General features: G+C 44.9%; 1 protein-coding gene across 1 annotated transcript; it reads left to right on the top strand.

Moving 5' to 3' along the window:
- The first annotated feature begins 2920 nt into the window (after positions 1-2920).
- On the top strand, positions 2921-12448 carry ST3GAL5 (ST3 beta-galactoside alpha-2,3-sialyltransferase 5). The gene is made up of 6 exons (XM_010132795.1): positions 2921-3045; positions 4762-4876; positions 6671-7014; positions 8141-8327; positions 10743-10901; positions 12123-12448. Exons 1-6 carry the CDS (start codon positions 3008-3010, stop codon positions 12387-12389), a joined length of 1110 nt encoding a protein of 369 aa, XP_010131097.1. The 5' UTR covers positions 2921-3007; the 3' UTR covers positions 12390-12448.
- The last annotated feature ends 3694 nt before the right edge of the window (positions 12449-16142 follow it).

Raw genomic sequence — 16142 nt, forward strand, 5'->3', positions numbered from 1 at the left:
AGTAGCAGGGCCAGACCTCGCTGTCTCACGTGGTATGTTGTTGTGATGATTTCCTGAGGGCTGGGTCTGCTGGTACCAAGTCTGACTGATTCTTTTGTGCAGAATCAGTTCTGATCTGGGTTCCTTTAGACTGTGATTAAGTTACCTCTTTATGTTGTTTCCCAAGAGAGAATTATTACCTGCATTGTTCTCGAGGGAAGTGGCTGAAGCTTGTTTCCTGCTTTCCATTTAGCATTTTTTCTTTTTGAAGAAGAAAAGTTCCATTTTACACTGCTCCCCAGCCTGTATGTAGAGGTCTGTGGGGCTGACAGACGTCAGCCGTTGGTTTGTTGTATGGGGTACTGAGGCGTCTGCGGTGTTCAGCGCTCACCACCATGCAGTAAGCCCGCTGTACTGGTGAGTGAACCCCTTCCCTTTTGCCAGACACGGCTGAGTGCCCCTGGTTTGTGCTGGTCTCCTCCGAGGTGATCCGACTGTATGTACTCTCAGTGGAATGTGACACAGTCCTGGGGTTTCCATGTGGTCTGCAGGCCTTGTCCACGCTGTCCTTTGCAGCCTCCTCTAATCGCCCCTCGTTTCGTGTGACCATGCTGGCAGGCTGCGTGGACTGGGGCTGCTCCTGGTGTGCTGGCAGCATGATCTCTGCGGATAGCTGTTGTCTCCACGATGTGTTGGTGTGGAGGTTCTGGGTCCCAGGTAATCATGAAGCGTGCTTAGTTGTCTTGTCTTGCCTGCATAGTGTGGCTGGGAGGGCGTGTGTCATACCTTGATCGTACAAGTCCTGCTGGATTGCCACTAGACACCTCGAGGTAGAGCAGTTCAACTTGGTGATCCATAACCGGCACATGGGAGACTGGAGCTGGATTTGATTTCCAGCTTAACTGCTAGCATTCTTGGGATGTCACTTACCCCTTGGGTTTTGGTTTATGCTGTTCCACAAGCATAATGGTACTGACCTCAGTTTGTACAACGCTTTCAGATCTGCTAGAAGGTGCTGTTTAAGGTGTTGCTGTTCTTTGACAAAGGCCTACAAATGGGTGTGACATCTTGGAGAGTCTGTGCAATTAATAGGTGGATAATTTGAGGTTCGTAGTAGTATCGTGATAATCAAGTTACCTGTGTTTGAGGTAAGTGGTGAAGTTTTCTGCTGGCAAAAAAAAATTAGGCTTTTTTTTTTTTTACCTTGCTTTGCCATGTGGGTTATGATTGCTTAACAGGTGACTCTAGAAAACATTACTCAGCTGTTGTCTGCTCCTCAAAGGACTTAAGATGCTGGTGCTGATCTTTACCTCTCCTTGTCTTGCAATGGTTTGTGACTTTGACTTTCTACCATGTATATCAAATTTGTTCCTGAGAAATGACATGTGACTGTGCAAAGAGAGACTGACTTTGAGTCATCTTCTGAATTAGATAGCCCTGCAATTTCAGTGGGCTGGATTCGAGATCTGGAGGGGACACTTCTGTCTCCTCAGCTCCTTCATCCTGGTGTTTAAGAACATGAGTTGTTTGTCCAAACAATGTTTTGAAGTGGCAATGCAGGCTGTTTCAAACGGATCCTATTGCCATATGGAATAAAAGGAGCTGGAGCAGAAAAGAGAGTGTGCAAGATTGTCCCTAAAGTCTTCCCTTAGCTCTGCTTTTTTTGAAAGTTCTTGTGACAGAGCTCTTGGCCAGAGAGCAGAGGAGTGTGAACATCTTTGCAGAGGGGAGCAGAGGTTAAGCAGTGAGATCAGAGGGAAGGACTAGGATGACACCCTCCAGGGCATGCTGCTTCGGGAGGTTGGTGGGGCAGCACAAAGCCTTGCCTGTGTCCCTTCTCCTTTCGGGGCAAAGCCAGCAGGCTCCTGTGGGTGGGCTTTGCATGGTGTTCCCTCGTTTACTCATATCTTTGTTTCTTGTTAGCTAATGACTTGCTCAACTGTGGAGAATGCTGTCCCCTCCTCCTGGGTTCACAGGGTGTGTTGGAGGGGAGCTGCTGCTGTGCACCAAAACCACCCTTGTGCTGGCAGCCTCCTGGTCCCGCTGTGCGTCCGGCCAAATTTCCTGCACACCCTTTTTGGTGCTTGCTGTTGAAGTTGCTGATGATATTACTGAGGCTTCTGAAGAGGTCAGCAGTAGACTGAGACACATGATGAGACAGATTTGCTTAACCTCGGGGAAACAGAGTTGATTTGAAATGCAGGCTCCAGTTTTGAGGATGAGATGGTCTGTACAGGTTCTGCATCCTGACATGATAACTAGGAATCTCAGTCTTCTCTGGGAAACAGAGTAAGTGAACAGTCATCGGATGACCTTGTTACCTGAAATCAAGACTCTACAAACCCAAAGTTAGTTTAGAGAGAGGATACTGCTTTCTCCAGCACTGGGTGCTCAGTGGGAAATGCCCTCAAATCAGGCACACCCTTAAGAGATTCACGTGCTAATTTATACACAAGAAATGACAAAGTTCTCCTATCTCATATAGTTATTCCTCCTGACTTATTCATTATGGGATTTCCATGCCTGATGAACCCCACATATTAATTTTATCCTTGAAGAAGACTAAGATGTTCTTTGAACCAGCAATAAAGTATAAAAGTAGACCTTGAGTAAGCAACAAAATACAGAACTTGACTTAGAAGAAAGCCTTGAGTAGATGTATTTCTTTCCTACTCCCTCTTATCACTGCCCACAGCAGATGCTTAGGGATTGGTTCATAAATGTTTCAAATAATTGTTAATCCATCTTTTCAAACATGCTAGTTGCTAAGAAAACCTTGAGTAAATTTCTCAAGAATTGGTTCACAGAGATAGTTGTTAATACATCCTTTCATCTGATTATTAGCGTGCACGTTCTTGGGCCAGATGGGCCCTCTCAAGGTGACAGCCTAGGAACTTTTTTCAATTTAACAAACGTTGTGATTTTTTTTCTTTCTTTTTTACAGCAATGCTGAGTGACAATAACTCTGTGAGGCTGCAAAGTGATTGTTCACCTCCTGTGCAATGGTGTGAGGTGGCTGCACGTGAAGATGAGAAGACCAAGCTGGTTTTTAAAAGGTATTCACAAGTAAGTGTTGTAGTCACAGCAACGTAGAGGTCAGTTACTCTCGCTGTAGCCTGGGCAGTTACCAAAAGGATGCAAACATCAAGGGATGAGATTGGCACTGGAGGGTGAGGCACACAGCTTTCCCCGGGACACCTAACGCACTCGGAGGGGCTGAGGCTCTCTTCCAGTAGTACCCGTTTTCCCAGGCCAGTGTGAGGCGCTTGTACTTTGCTCACAAATATTTTCAATCTTTTTTGTATCCGGATGAGTAACGACAGAGAGGCTTTGGTACAGTCTGATGACTGAAGGGCAGTGGATGTTTAGTGGGTGTTTGGGAGGTGCCCCCTCGGAGTTAATTTGTTTGTGAAGACTTCTGGAGTGCTACAGCACAAAATCTTACTCCATTCTCTACAGTTTGACAAGAAATTAGGATTAATGAGTGTGCTAGTGTATATCCAGAACCACATTTTAAACCAAAGGAGTCAAATACTGTGAGGCCTCTCTGCCACATTAATTTTCGGTCTTAAACCTTAAAAAACCCAAAGCCAGGCTGTAATACCCACTGACAGTCTGAGCACCTGAATGGTGCAGCCCCAGCTGAATCTTGAGATAAACCTCTGTGCAGGAAAAGCAGCCTCATTCTTCTGCTGTGAATCCCCTGGTTTCTGCTGATCGGGCGGTTTCCAGGGTTACAGCCTATGACGGCCATGAAGATGTTAGACCTCCCCTTAGTGCAAAATTTAGTTTAGTTTTAAATCAGATGCGAGAACGGTGCTGCTCTTCCAGGGATCACCTTATCTGCAGCATATACTGCAAGTCGGGTGCCAGGATTGCATCTGTTGGTACAAACTTTACTTTTTTAAAAAAAAGATCTTGGAAGCCTGTATTAATGTCATATGAAAGAGTTTGAAGAAGCACAGAGCACTTAGTAGGTTAGATTTTTTTTTTTTTAAGACATTCAAACAAATGTCCAGACCTTAGGAAACAAAAATCAGTAATAAAGCTCAAATTACTTGAGCAACAACCACAACTCTGACCAAGTAATGATGCCTTTTTTACAGATTGGTGGAGACGTGAAATGAGCCAAGTATTTGGAGACCAATAGTGACATTCCTTAGGGATGAGAAATGAGTAGATGAAAAATACGGATAGCCTGTATTACTCAGTTTGAAAGCTGGTTGGGGTTTGTGTTGTGTTTGGTTTTTTTCTTCTGTATGTTTTAGGGGTGTCAATAACTAATTAAATTCTGCATTCTGGCCTGCCAGTGAGTTGGAAGTTTTGTTTGTGAGGGGTGGCTGTTGCCCCAAAATCTTGCAATTGGAAGTTCCATCCTTTTTTAACCGGCAGGAAGATACATATTTCAAAATAGAATTGCCCTTCCAGGTAGGAAAACTTTGTTTTTGCAAGGGGACCTGTTTGACCATCAGAGATGCATTTAAAATATATGATGCAGGCACAGAACTGTATAAATCAATGTCAATAGGCAGTGTTTTCCTTACCAAAGTATCCACCTATGTCTGTACATTTGTGCAGATAGCTCTGAAGTGGTGAAAGTCTTGCAGTGAACAAAGCAAGAGGTTTTTTCCTTGATGTGAATAAATGCGAGTATTCACCTGAAGTTCTTCAACCATGTAAAATTTGCTTAAAAATACTCATTTAACAGTTGATGGATTGCTGGAAAAAAAAGATTCCTCCCCGCCCCTTTCTCCTACCCTACATTCTCCTGTTTGTTTGTAGACTCGTTGCACTGTTTGTGGTTGGAGGCTGCTTCCTTTATATCCTCAAGTTACATTTTGGCCCTGAAGAATGTGACAGAACAAAAATGCCGTATGTGGACCTCGACCGCGTAAGGGTTGGTAATTTTTTTGGCTTTTTTTCACTTGGCTTAAAAAGTTATTAATTGACAGTAGGAGTTGTAAAGAGCTCTGACAAAGAGCTAGAATGCTGACATTATCCTGTGAGGGAACATTTTTTCTCATGTCATCCCACAGAATTTCTGGTTTTTGTTCTTGTGGAGTGACAGCAGAAGCACGTAGAGAAGCTGGATGTTCAGGGGTAAAGTGAGGTAACTGTGACTGTGAGGAGTAGCACTGAAAATGGACACGTCGTGCTCTTGGTGATGAGAAAACCGAAACAAATGAGAAGTAGCATATTTAAAAACAAACAAGCCCCAAAGCTGGTGCATTAAACTGAAGGTTTGTTTTTACCAAAGCAGGTTCCCCAGTCTGCTCTGCCTTGTAGGTGCTCAGATGTTTCTGGAATCAGGGCAGATGTGCAGGAGCGCAGCTCTTGGGTCATCGATTTATGCAAGGCAGCAGCTACTTGCTTCAGCTGCAGTTTTGCAAGTGGCTTTTAAGCTGGTGTACTGGGTGCCAGGACAGCTGTCTGAATCCTCGATGAGTGTTCTCTGCCTTTGCTGCTTCGCCCGCTCACTCTTTGGAACAGGGCTTGCCGCAGCTTAGCATTGTTGCCTTTCTGTCCACATGTCTCACCGCTAAGAGACAGCATAGAGCAGATGTCAGACAGTCTCAGCATCACTGTGTGTGCATCCTCCCCACCTCCTCCAGTGCACGCTTCTGAACAACGAACACCTTAAGCCAGGCAAACCTAAAGGCGGCGTGGACTGGGCTGGTGGCTGTGTCACGATGTGTTCTGTCTGTGTTAGATGCAGGATGAGGAAATAGCGTTGCTCTTTGTCTAGGGAGGTAGTAGCTGTTTAGAAACTGTTTGGGGCAGTCCTCAGGTGATTGGCTTTAATTGTGACTGACCCAACTGTCAGCCTTCGAAATGAGGCTCTTCCAGGGATGTGCTGACTCTTGCTGGCAAAGGACAGCGTGAAGTTGCTTAGTCGCGCCTTGCCCAGGGAAAATCGTGGTGTTTGTGTCCAAACTTGTAGAGAACTTTGGCAGTTCTGTAGAACATTCTCAGTTAAAAAAAAAAAAAGGCAGCACAACTTCCCTCCTTGTGCACCCAGATACACACTTCTGTTCCTCAGCAGTACAGAAGAACTGAGTCAGCCCTGGGTTTGAATCGTGACTCTCTGACCCTCCTGTTCGCTCGTGTTTTTTTAATTGCAGCGGAGTGAAGATCAGCAGACTGTAGTCCTTTGTGGTTTAGTCGTTCGCAATACCGCTTTAGCAATGCTTACAGAAGAAGTGTTGCTCCATTTTGACTAGTAAGCAGCTCCAGCCTGCCATTTCACAGCATTTTTAGCCAGTGGATGTGTCTCTGGTGAAATCCTACTGCAGGCAGAGCTTGGGTCACACAGCTGAGCAGTGGAGAAGAATTCTACTTGCTGCTGAACTAGCTGGGTAGAGGTACATCTAGATTTTTTTTATCTGTTTTTGTAACTAATGGTACAAATGTTCTCAAACAGCTCATTTTTACTTATAAACTAGGCTTGTGAAAGTGATTCTTTAGAAAACCTCCTACCCAGATGTAAGTGATTGGGTTCCTCTGCAGGTTTTCACCCTCCACTGGTTAGTATCTGTGTGTGAGTGAATGCTTTAAAATGTCTTTTATTTCCGTGTTTAAGCTTTCTTTATAAACCCCTGTCTTTGCTAAACAGCTGGTGGGCTGCATGAGGAGGGCTCTGTGTTCTGGAAGCCGGTTTTGCGGACTCAAGCCATGTGTGGTTTTGTTTCAGAGAGCACAACAGTATGCCAGCGCTGCGTTGCAGGAACAGTGCCGACCTTCTTACGCGAAGAGAGAAATGGGGAGGTTGTTTGCAGAGAAATACAGCATGGACATATCTCCCTTTGTAAGAAAAAATATAAATGAAGATGAAGCTTTATTTAGATATGAGCCTCCTTTTGGATTTCACAAGTTCTTTGATAAGCTTAAAAATCTCCTTGAACTCTTACCTGAGCATGATTTACCGGAGGATTTGAAGTCCAAACACTGTAAGCGTTGCGTCGTTGTGGGCAGTGGTGGAATTCTTCATGGATCAGAGCTGGGTCACTTACTGAACCAGTTTGATATTGTTATAAGGTACGTGTTTTCCATTTAAGGCTTTCAGCTACTTCAACTTTGTGAGCCGACTTTGTTTTTTAAGGGGAAAGTATCTCCAACATTTACTTCTAAAAGTGCTTTTGAGAAACTTCGTTGTGTCTTGATGGAATTTGAAGTCTTTGGAGCACAGTAAGTTGTCGTGTTTGCAAGACGGGATTTCAGTATAATTATTTGTGGACTTCAGATACAAAAAAAGCCATGGCCAGGAACAGGATGGAAACCAGTGAATCAGAGACAGGTAGCCTGTCCTGGTTTTATCCATTCATGTGTTCAGGCTTCAGGACCACCTCTGTCATTTTCCCCTTCATTTACTGGGATGCCTATTTGAAGGTGTTTAATTTTTTTACAACAGCTATTTCAAACACAATAAAAATTAGCTGGTGTTTCAGAATACAGTTTGTTTACACACCATGTAGCACACTTATCTTTCCTTATCTTTACAAGACCCGTGTGTGCTCTCTGTGATTATCCATGTTTTCTCACGTCTGAATTCAACCAATACACACTCTGCGTTCGTGCCTTCTGAACGTCACCAGTGGAACTCTCCTTTGTGTTTTGAATGGCGTAAAGTCACAAATAAATTTAATACAAGCGTTTTCCTAAGTTGCTGTGTAAATGAAGCCTTGCTCTTCTTAGAAAGGGCAGCCTCGATGTAGTGAGTCAATAGCTCTCGCACAAAGGTAAACAGAGCTGTTAGCGTGGGGAGGGGCAGTGTGTGTGTGAGTGGTGTATGTGTATATATATGTGGAAAAAAAAAAGACAAGGCAGGCAGCTTCTGGTGTGTTTTCGTTCCCTTCCTCTCAAGCCTCTGAGTTGGCACAAGGCAGCTCTGCAGTGCTGTTTTAATTTACTTTTCTGCTCAGGCTTTTCTGGCACTCGTGCCAGTTAAGCTCGAAATAGAATTGGCTTCCTCTCAGAGATAAGGGACGGGTGAGCATGAGGAGCACGGCGATACAGCGAGAACGCTGCCGCTCAGCTTTGTATTGGGCCCCCAGATTTTCAGCAAGTTCTTGGCGTGGTGCCTGATGTTTTAATGGTGCTTTAATGCTTATTAAGGACGGTTTCTCTCCATTGTGGGATTATTCTTTTTGTATTTTTCTGTTAGGTTAAATGATGCACCAGTTCAAGGATACACGAATCATGTTGGTAGCAAAACCACTATACGGATGACCTACCCGGAAGGAGCCCCGCTCTCTGAACACGAGTACCCTCCTGCTAGCTTGTTTGTGGCTGTTTTGTTTAAAAGTGTTGATTTCAACTGGCTTCAAGCAATGGTAAAAAACGAAACCTTGGTACGTAGGGCGGTGGTGTTACGTACCTGTGAGTTTCATTTTGTTTTTCTTTTCTAATGCTGAAGAAGCTGACTGATCTGTTACTTCCTTTTTTATTGTATTGAGGATCTTTACATGACTTTGTGGATTTTTGGCTCCATCTCCTAGTTACAGATGGTACCAGAATTCATACTTGAGCTCCATGCTGGCAGTGACACCTTTTTTTGTTTTTTTCCTGCAGGTATTTGTGGTTTGCACCAAGCTACGTGATGTATTGAGTGTTTACTAAACTTGAATTCATTTCACATTAGGTTTAAGTGACTTGTCCAAGTCTGCAGAGCCTGAACTAGAAATGAGATTTCAGGGTGCCTGCCCGTTTTTTAACAACTAAAGTCTGCGTTGCTACAACAGGCTTACATGTAGTTAACGTGTAGTTGAAGCATCGCAGTTGCTAGTTCACATTTGTCTATGGTTCCAAAATCATGAGGTTGTTTATTTCTCACTGAATATTTAAAGTAGTACAGAGATTCCTGAGGAACTGAGAGAAGGATTTCATGTTCCCAAACTCTTGTTACGCTGGTGGTTTTCACCTCTTTCAATCTGCAGGAAGAAAACCAGTAGCTAGGTTTCTCTGAGACGGAAAACAAGTGCTCTAAATTATTGGGAGAGATCTAGAAGAAAGCCTGTCTAATTTTTTAACAGTTCGATACCTACTAGTTTAGGTACTCTGTGTTCCTTTCTTAATTCTGTGGTTTTTACAACATGAGAGCAAGTGACTGTGACCGTCCACTACTGCTCTAGTCCAGAGAGTGTGTGGGGGGATATTGCCTTGTTTTGAATAATCTGAGTACGTCTTGTAGAGGGGGGATTTTCCTGAGTGCATGAGTTTGTGCAAATTTAAGAACTTATTTTGGTCTATGACCTTCCCTGCAGCAGCGTGGTAATTTTGGTGACCATCAGCTTTCTAACCTGAGTTGAATCCCTCCCTTACTTGTTTTACAAGCTCTCTGGCTGTTTCACGTTCCAAAGCTTGGTTTTGAAGAATGACAAGTACAGCGATGGCTTTCTGTATTACAATCTGTTCAGGGGGGACTGAGGGAGTGATTGCTTTTTGTGTCTGCAACATCTTCTGTTAGCGAGCTACAGGACTGAAGAATGCACTGTATGAAAAGAGAACCTTTCCTTGTCTTACATGGCTTTGGTCTGCTTGTTCCCACCTTCTGCCTTGTTCCGGTGGTTTTGCTGGTACAGGGAGAAAGGTTTTGGGAACTGATCTGGGAATGGGTATACTGGAGAGAGTCCACCAAAGGGCCACGAAGATGTTTAAGGGACTGGAGCTATGAGGTAAGGCTGAGAGAGATGGGACTGTTTAGCCTAGAGAGGAAAAGGCTTGGGTGAGATCTTACCAATGTATGTAAATCCCTAAGGGGAGGGTGCAAAGAAGACAGAGCCAGGCTCTTTCCAGTGGTTCCCAGTGCAATGGACACAAACTGAAACTCAGGAGGGTCCTTCTGAACATCTGGAAACACATTTTTTTTACTGGGAGGGTGATCGACCAGTGGCACATGTTGCCCAAGGAGGTTGTAGAGTCTCCATTCTTGGAGATACTCAAAAGCCATCTGACCACAGTCCTGGGCAACTGGCTCTGGGTGGTCCTGTGGGACCACTTGACCTCCAGAGGTCCATTCCAACCTCAGATGCTCTGTGGTCCAGAGCACGGGTGGGAAGGTGAGACTGTAGCAACCTAGAGCCTCGATCAGCCTAAGCTGCTGCAGAGTTGTACCTTAAAGCAGGTTTGAAGAACGTAGGTCTGTGGTGCAGCTGTATCGGTTTTACCATTTGCTTAACGGTACCTGTTCCATGGAAAGGCTTGTGAAAGGAGCCTGGCTTGGTTTGTTGTTTCCGTTAGCACACGTCAAAGGGACTGCAAGAGGCATGAGGTTAGAATCGAGCTAGCGGAGTCCTGTGTAAATCCTCGTCTGAAGTGATACATTTATCACAAGGTAGCCGCTGTCAGACAACAGCGGTTCACTTCAAAGCCTGAGCGAAATTGTTTTCCATCCAGTGCTTGCTGCAGAATGCCTGGCTAGTGTTTGTGGAGAGCTGTGCTTCCCGCTCCCTTAAATACCGCTGCCTCGGTTGTGCTGGGGGAGGTCCAAAGAACCTCGAGGTGCTGCTGGGTGCACTGACTGATTAAACACGAAGTGCAGTCCAATCCTGAGAGTAAAGACCTTTTCCCGCTGCTGTCCTCTCTCCAATTCCAAATACTGTGAAGGATTTTACTCTTTGGGGTCAGTCACTTGAGCCGTACGCTCAGGAGTAGTCCTGAACTACCTTAGCTGTATATGTTTCCCGGATGAATTCTCTAACTTGTGCTGTGTCTGCCATACGGTTTGCAGTCTCTCAGTTTCCCTTTGCTGAACTATTTTTTCTTAGCCCCTGTGGGTGCGACTCTTCTTCTGGAAGGAGGTTGCTGAGAAAATTCCTTTTACGTCAAAGCAGTTTCGGATTCTGAATCCAGTCATCATCAAAGAGACAGCTTTGGACATCTTACAGTTCCCTGAACCTCGATCAAAGTTCTGGGGTTGGGATAAGGTAAGAAGTTTCCTTTTTAGGAGACAGAGACTATAAAATACAAAGTAAAATAAGAAAGTGAATAAAGTTTTGGGCTTTTCCTTCCATTATAGTTTCCCTGTGCAGTTTCAGAGCTGGTCTTGAGTAATGGGGAAATTACTGCACTCCCAAAAGATGCTCGTATTTTCTTGTGTATAATCAAAGCAGGGTTTCAGCTCACTTTTTCAGGTGAGGTGTTATGCCTGTGCTTGCTGACATGAAATGGCCTGTTTCAGCAGCATTCAGGTGCGGAGAGACACAAATTCATGCTAGTGCAGTGTGTTCACATCACTGATTGTTGCACATCGTTGTGACTGGTGGTGGAGATTCAAAACACGCGTTTCCTGTATGTAAAGCATGTGAAGAGCAGCCCTGGTGGGTCAAAGCAGCAACTGGCTGTAGACAGATGTGCCTGCAGCTGCAGGGAGAGCAAGGACTGTGGACACCAGGCCAGAGCAAAGCAGCCTTGCGAGAGCGGGCATTGCGGAGTGTGCAGTGTGCTCCACAGCAGCCCATGGGCATTTGCTCCAGCACCGCTGTGGAGTGACGAATTGCCCGGTTGAATTATACACCGCGGCTTTGTTATTTTAATGATCGGTTTGAGCAATTGGATGTCACTAGTTCTCTCCAGCTATGAAAAAGACCGAATGACCGTTGTGTTTTTACTCTTCGTGTGAAAGCATTTCACGGTAGTGATATCGCACAAATGCTTGAGGGCTCTTCTTACATTTGTTTATCAAAATACCGTAACGCACCGAGCTATGTAGCTCCTGGTTGTATCACAGGCTGGTCGGTGAAAAGGCTTAGTCTGAAGAACGCTGTGGGAGAGCCTGTGGCTCAAGACTGATATAAATGTACATCAGGAAACGTCAAGTTTAGCTGCGTGTCAGGAAGTGTTTGAGTGTTTGCAGCGAGGGTTCACTTCAACTTTAACCACACAGGAATAACACATCCTGCCTTCACAGAAAAAAAAATGAGCGTTGACAGCCAGAAGTCTTGTTAAAGGCAAACACTCCAGTTGTGTTTGTATTTGGCCCTCAAGTTTTTAGTTTTACGTGTTGATTTAATTAACTTCTAGTTTCATTGATGGTTTAATTGAGGAGAGGGAGTAGACAAGGCCATTAAATTTTGTGAAGCATTTACAAAATCTGGCAGAGGAGAATACGTTTGAATTCAGCAGGCTTCATTTCCTCCCTTTTTTAGAATGTACCGACAATTGGGGTCACAGCCGTCGTTCTGGCCACACATTTATGCGACGAAGTGAGCTTAGCGGGATTCGGGTACGACCTCGACCAGCCCAGCACACCTTTGCACTACTACAACAACCTCTGCATGGCTGCCATGAACGGACAAACTATGCACAACGTGACGAGCGAAACGAAATTCCTGCAAAAACTGATCAAAGGAAGAGTTGTCAAAGACCTCACCGGTGGGATCCATTGTGAATTCTGCAGCAGAGGCAGCTCGTGACGGGGGTGCAGTGCGGTTTGGGGCTGTGAAGTGTCCAGTCGTTCAGCCGGACCAGCCTTTCCACCATCTCAAGTAGTTCTTCACAGCGTGTGTAAAATGGACGTGGAATCTCTACTGCTTTTTTTAATGTCAAGTTCAGTTTGTTGGACTTTTTACATTTATTTTTGATGTCTGAGTTTACTTTGCACATTTTTGCGAATAACTACGTAAATACAACTTGAAAGAGATCCATGCAAAATATTTAATGTTTTAAGTCAAAGCAGAGAGTTTGTTTTCACGTGTCCGTGGTACGCACAGCGCTACCCTGAGCGGTCTCGCGGCGTACGGGAGCTCTTTTCCGCTGCGCTGCTGTCTCTTGGTTCTTGGTGCGTGACCCCTCTTCGTGCGCGCCGTGGAGAGGAAGGCGTGCGCTTCTCCAGTCTGTCATTTCTTGCTGCTCAAGTGTTGTGTTGCCCCCTGAAATATTTATATTGTTTTGTTCTTGTGCTAATATTTTTGTTGGGGTGGAGAGGGAATGTGGGAGTGGAGGTGAAGGAAAAGGAACTGTTGTGGCAACAACTGCAAAGCGAGTGCTTCGGTGTGCGTGACTGACATCAAAATGCATTGGGTTAGAATCCTGCTTTATCACGAGGCCTGTTTGAGCCCAGGAGGATTTAGCCCGTAGGAGGCTTTCACCTGAAGCAGATCGTTTGTCATTTCCATTCCTTAAGACCCAGAGAAAGGTTTCGAACTCATTGGTTTGCAGCAGAGTTCAGCTACCTCGATTAAATGGCATTAAGACAAAATCAGCTTTTTCTTTTTTTTTTGGAGAGACTTGAGAATTGCTGGCTCTGTGAAACACTGGTTTGTAAGAATCTTCCACTTAGCAATAATGGACTCTCTGACTCAGTTAAAATTTCCGGCGGTTTACTTTGATCCTTAAGTAATTAATTACAGCTATCGTAACCAGTTTACGGTGCTGATAACCTGCCTGAACTCTAGCGTTGACTGCTTAATGGGAGAGGTGGAGTTGTCAGTTTTAAGTCAGCAGTTGGGTGCGCGTGTGTAAGTTCAGAAGCAAATCACTTCGAGAAAGTAGTATGATCTTGTAGGAAGCTGGATGACTGCTGAGAACAGCGTGCTCATATCTACAGCTTCTCTTTTACGTTGCTGTGACTGGAAATCAGTGTGTTGCAAAGAAACCGGACTGTGTCGATCTGTGAGCAGGTTTTGATGTTCATTTCATTTTGTTACGAGTAGAGCAGTAGGTGTGACTGTCTTTGCACTGAGCAGTGCTGTTACTCAACCCACAGCCTGTGAAAGCTGCTTTCTTTGGGAAGGAAAGCTCGTTAGCAAATTGATTAAAGGTTGGCCTGGGAGCGTTGTTCCTAGCCATGGACCCTCCATGTGGTGAGAATTCCCACCTTTTTTTTTTTTTTGCTATGAGTGAAGATAGGAGTGCAGTTGTATTTTTAAATACTCTGAGTCCTAATGTGGAAAAGCAAGATCAGGGGGTTGAGGTTTTTATTTGGGTGGGGGTTTTTTCCCCATGGAGAGAAGATCTAGTGAACAATTATGTTAGAACACAGGAGCAGCAGGCTGATTCTCGCTGTTATACTGCAAGGCAATAAAATGACACCAGATCCTAAAGCCTAGCTCCGAGGAAAGCTGTGGACCTCATCTTTCCTAAGCCCCATGTACCTCCGTGTCCTTCAAAGCCAGCTGTGGGTGGTGAGCAAATTGGAAAATCAGATTCTGAGATTCTGGCACTGTTTGTGTTTATAGCAATAATGTTAATCAGACTTCTCCTCCTCAGTGAAGCACATTAATTTTTGTACTAGCAATAAATTTCTAGTCTGCATCTTTCTTGTAAGTATAATAATTATATTGTTTAATTTAAAAATGTCATGTGTGAAGAGTGTTATACAGATAGTATATTAGTTAATATATTCAAATGCGCTTATTATTTTCTCCTGGTATTTAAACTGGAAGTAAAGTACCTTAATTTCACTTGGTGTTAGTGAACTTCTGGAGGATTTCAGAGCGTGTGCATTGGGAGGACATCCTGAACACACTGAAAGCGCGTGTTTCAGAGCGCTTGGTCCCTCACCGGTTTGCTTTGTGCAGTAACTCAGTAATCAGTCGATTCATGTAAATGCCAATAGCTTTTTGGAGATGCTGTATTTACTGTCTAATTATCAAATTGTCGCTGTAGGTGAGATTGTTTCCCCACTTGTTCAGTGGCCGGTGATGACACATTGCTCTCTGTGGTAGCACGTACAACATTGAACACGCCTGCCCAGACTCGACCATCCCTGAAATGGCAGCAAAGCGCAGGTTGCAAAAAGCAATAAACTGATGAAACCACTTTCTACTAATGTATTTGGCTCTGCTTGCAATTTGTTCTGCCCTCTTTAAGAGGACTTCACATGTCCTACTGGTCCAATTGAAAGCCTTGATGCAATCCCAAGCCCTCAGGAAGAGGGGAGCTGGTGGCTGATGATAAGGCTCTCATTTATGTCTCTTTAGTACCTGTCTCTGGTGGCCGGAAGAGAGAGAATCCATCTCAACAGTGACCATACGGTAGGCTCCAGGATTTTGAAGGTCACGTGGATGACAGTATTTCAGGCTGGGTTATAACACCAGCCTTAAACTCTGCACCTTCTGCTCTGTGTCTCGGTCTTGCTGTAGGTGAGGTAAGAATAAAAGCCGTCTGCGCCTCTGTGTTGCTGCGCCCCACATCTTTGCAAAGACTCTGCAGCATCTCTTGTGGATCTGCCTTAATGGGGTTTGTTTCCAGAGTCAACAAGGACTTTGGGGGCTGTGACAAAGCCATTGTGTTCCACACCGGAATTTCTCTGGGAAACTCTCCTCTCTGCCTGGGAGCTATCTCAGTCACTGTGTGTCTGACCTGTCTGGTGCTGAACGCTTTCGGTGGTTCCTGTGCAGGGAACATTGCTTCTACTTGAAATTCCCTTGAATTCGGAGTCTCTGTCAAGTACTAAGTGTTACCTGTTATGCCTTAGTCTTTCCAGTCAGGTGAGGAGAAATTCTTTGTTAGGACTAAACACTCCTGAAACTCTTGTGAAGATGTAGATAATTCATGAAGCTTTTCTTTTTCTTTCACGATGTTCAGATTCGTCTGGCCACTTAGGGAACAGCCGGGGAGATGAACAGCACACCTACATTGGCTAGGTCTGATCTGTTCAGACGAATCGGAATTTTGAATCGCCGGGTGAGAATTGTGCTGCTGTTGTTCTAATGTTTGTAAGAGTTCTGCTCCCAGCTGGTTTATCTGCAGCTGGAGACAAACTGATTGTCACGGGTTAGGGCTGGGCTGGCCACTAGACAAATGACAGCTGCCCTCTATTAATCCCTCACCCTTCCCAAAGGGGAGGAGAAAGGGAATAAGGGAGAGAGACCTACGGATGGGAAAAGAAAACAAAACTGCTTAATGAAAATAATAACAGTAAAATTATATCTATACAAAAATAGACAATACCAATTCAAAAACCCACCCCACTGGGGGCAACCACGTCACCGTCACCACTGGTGCTGGGGGCAGGCACTGGGGAAGGCCCAGGCTGGACTCAGCAGCAGACGGGAACTGGATGCAGGAGGGGGATTCAGGAACTGGATTCAGGGATGCACGGACTGGGATCGAAGGCAGAACGGACAGAGTCCTCCCTGCACACCGGACACTGGAGAAGAGAGTTGACCCTTGTGCTCCCTCAGCTTTACCCCTAAGGTGCCGTCTAGGGGCTGGCACAGCTG

Source organism: Buceros rhinoceros, unplaced genomic scaffold (genome assembly GCF_000710305.1).
Source record: "Buceros rhinoceros silvestris isolate BGI_N320 unplaced genomic scaffold, ASM71030v1 scaffold6843, whole genome shotgun sequence".
NCBI classification, from domain to species: domain Eukaryota; kingdom Metazoa; phylum Chordata; class Aves; order Bucerotiformes; family Bucerotidae; genus Buceros; species Buceros rhinoceros.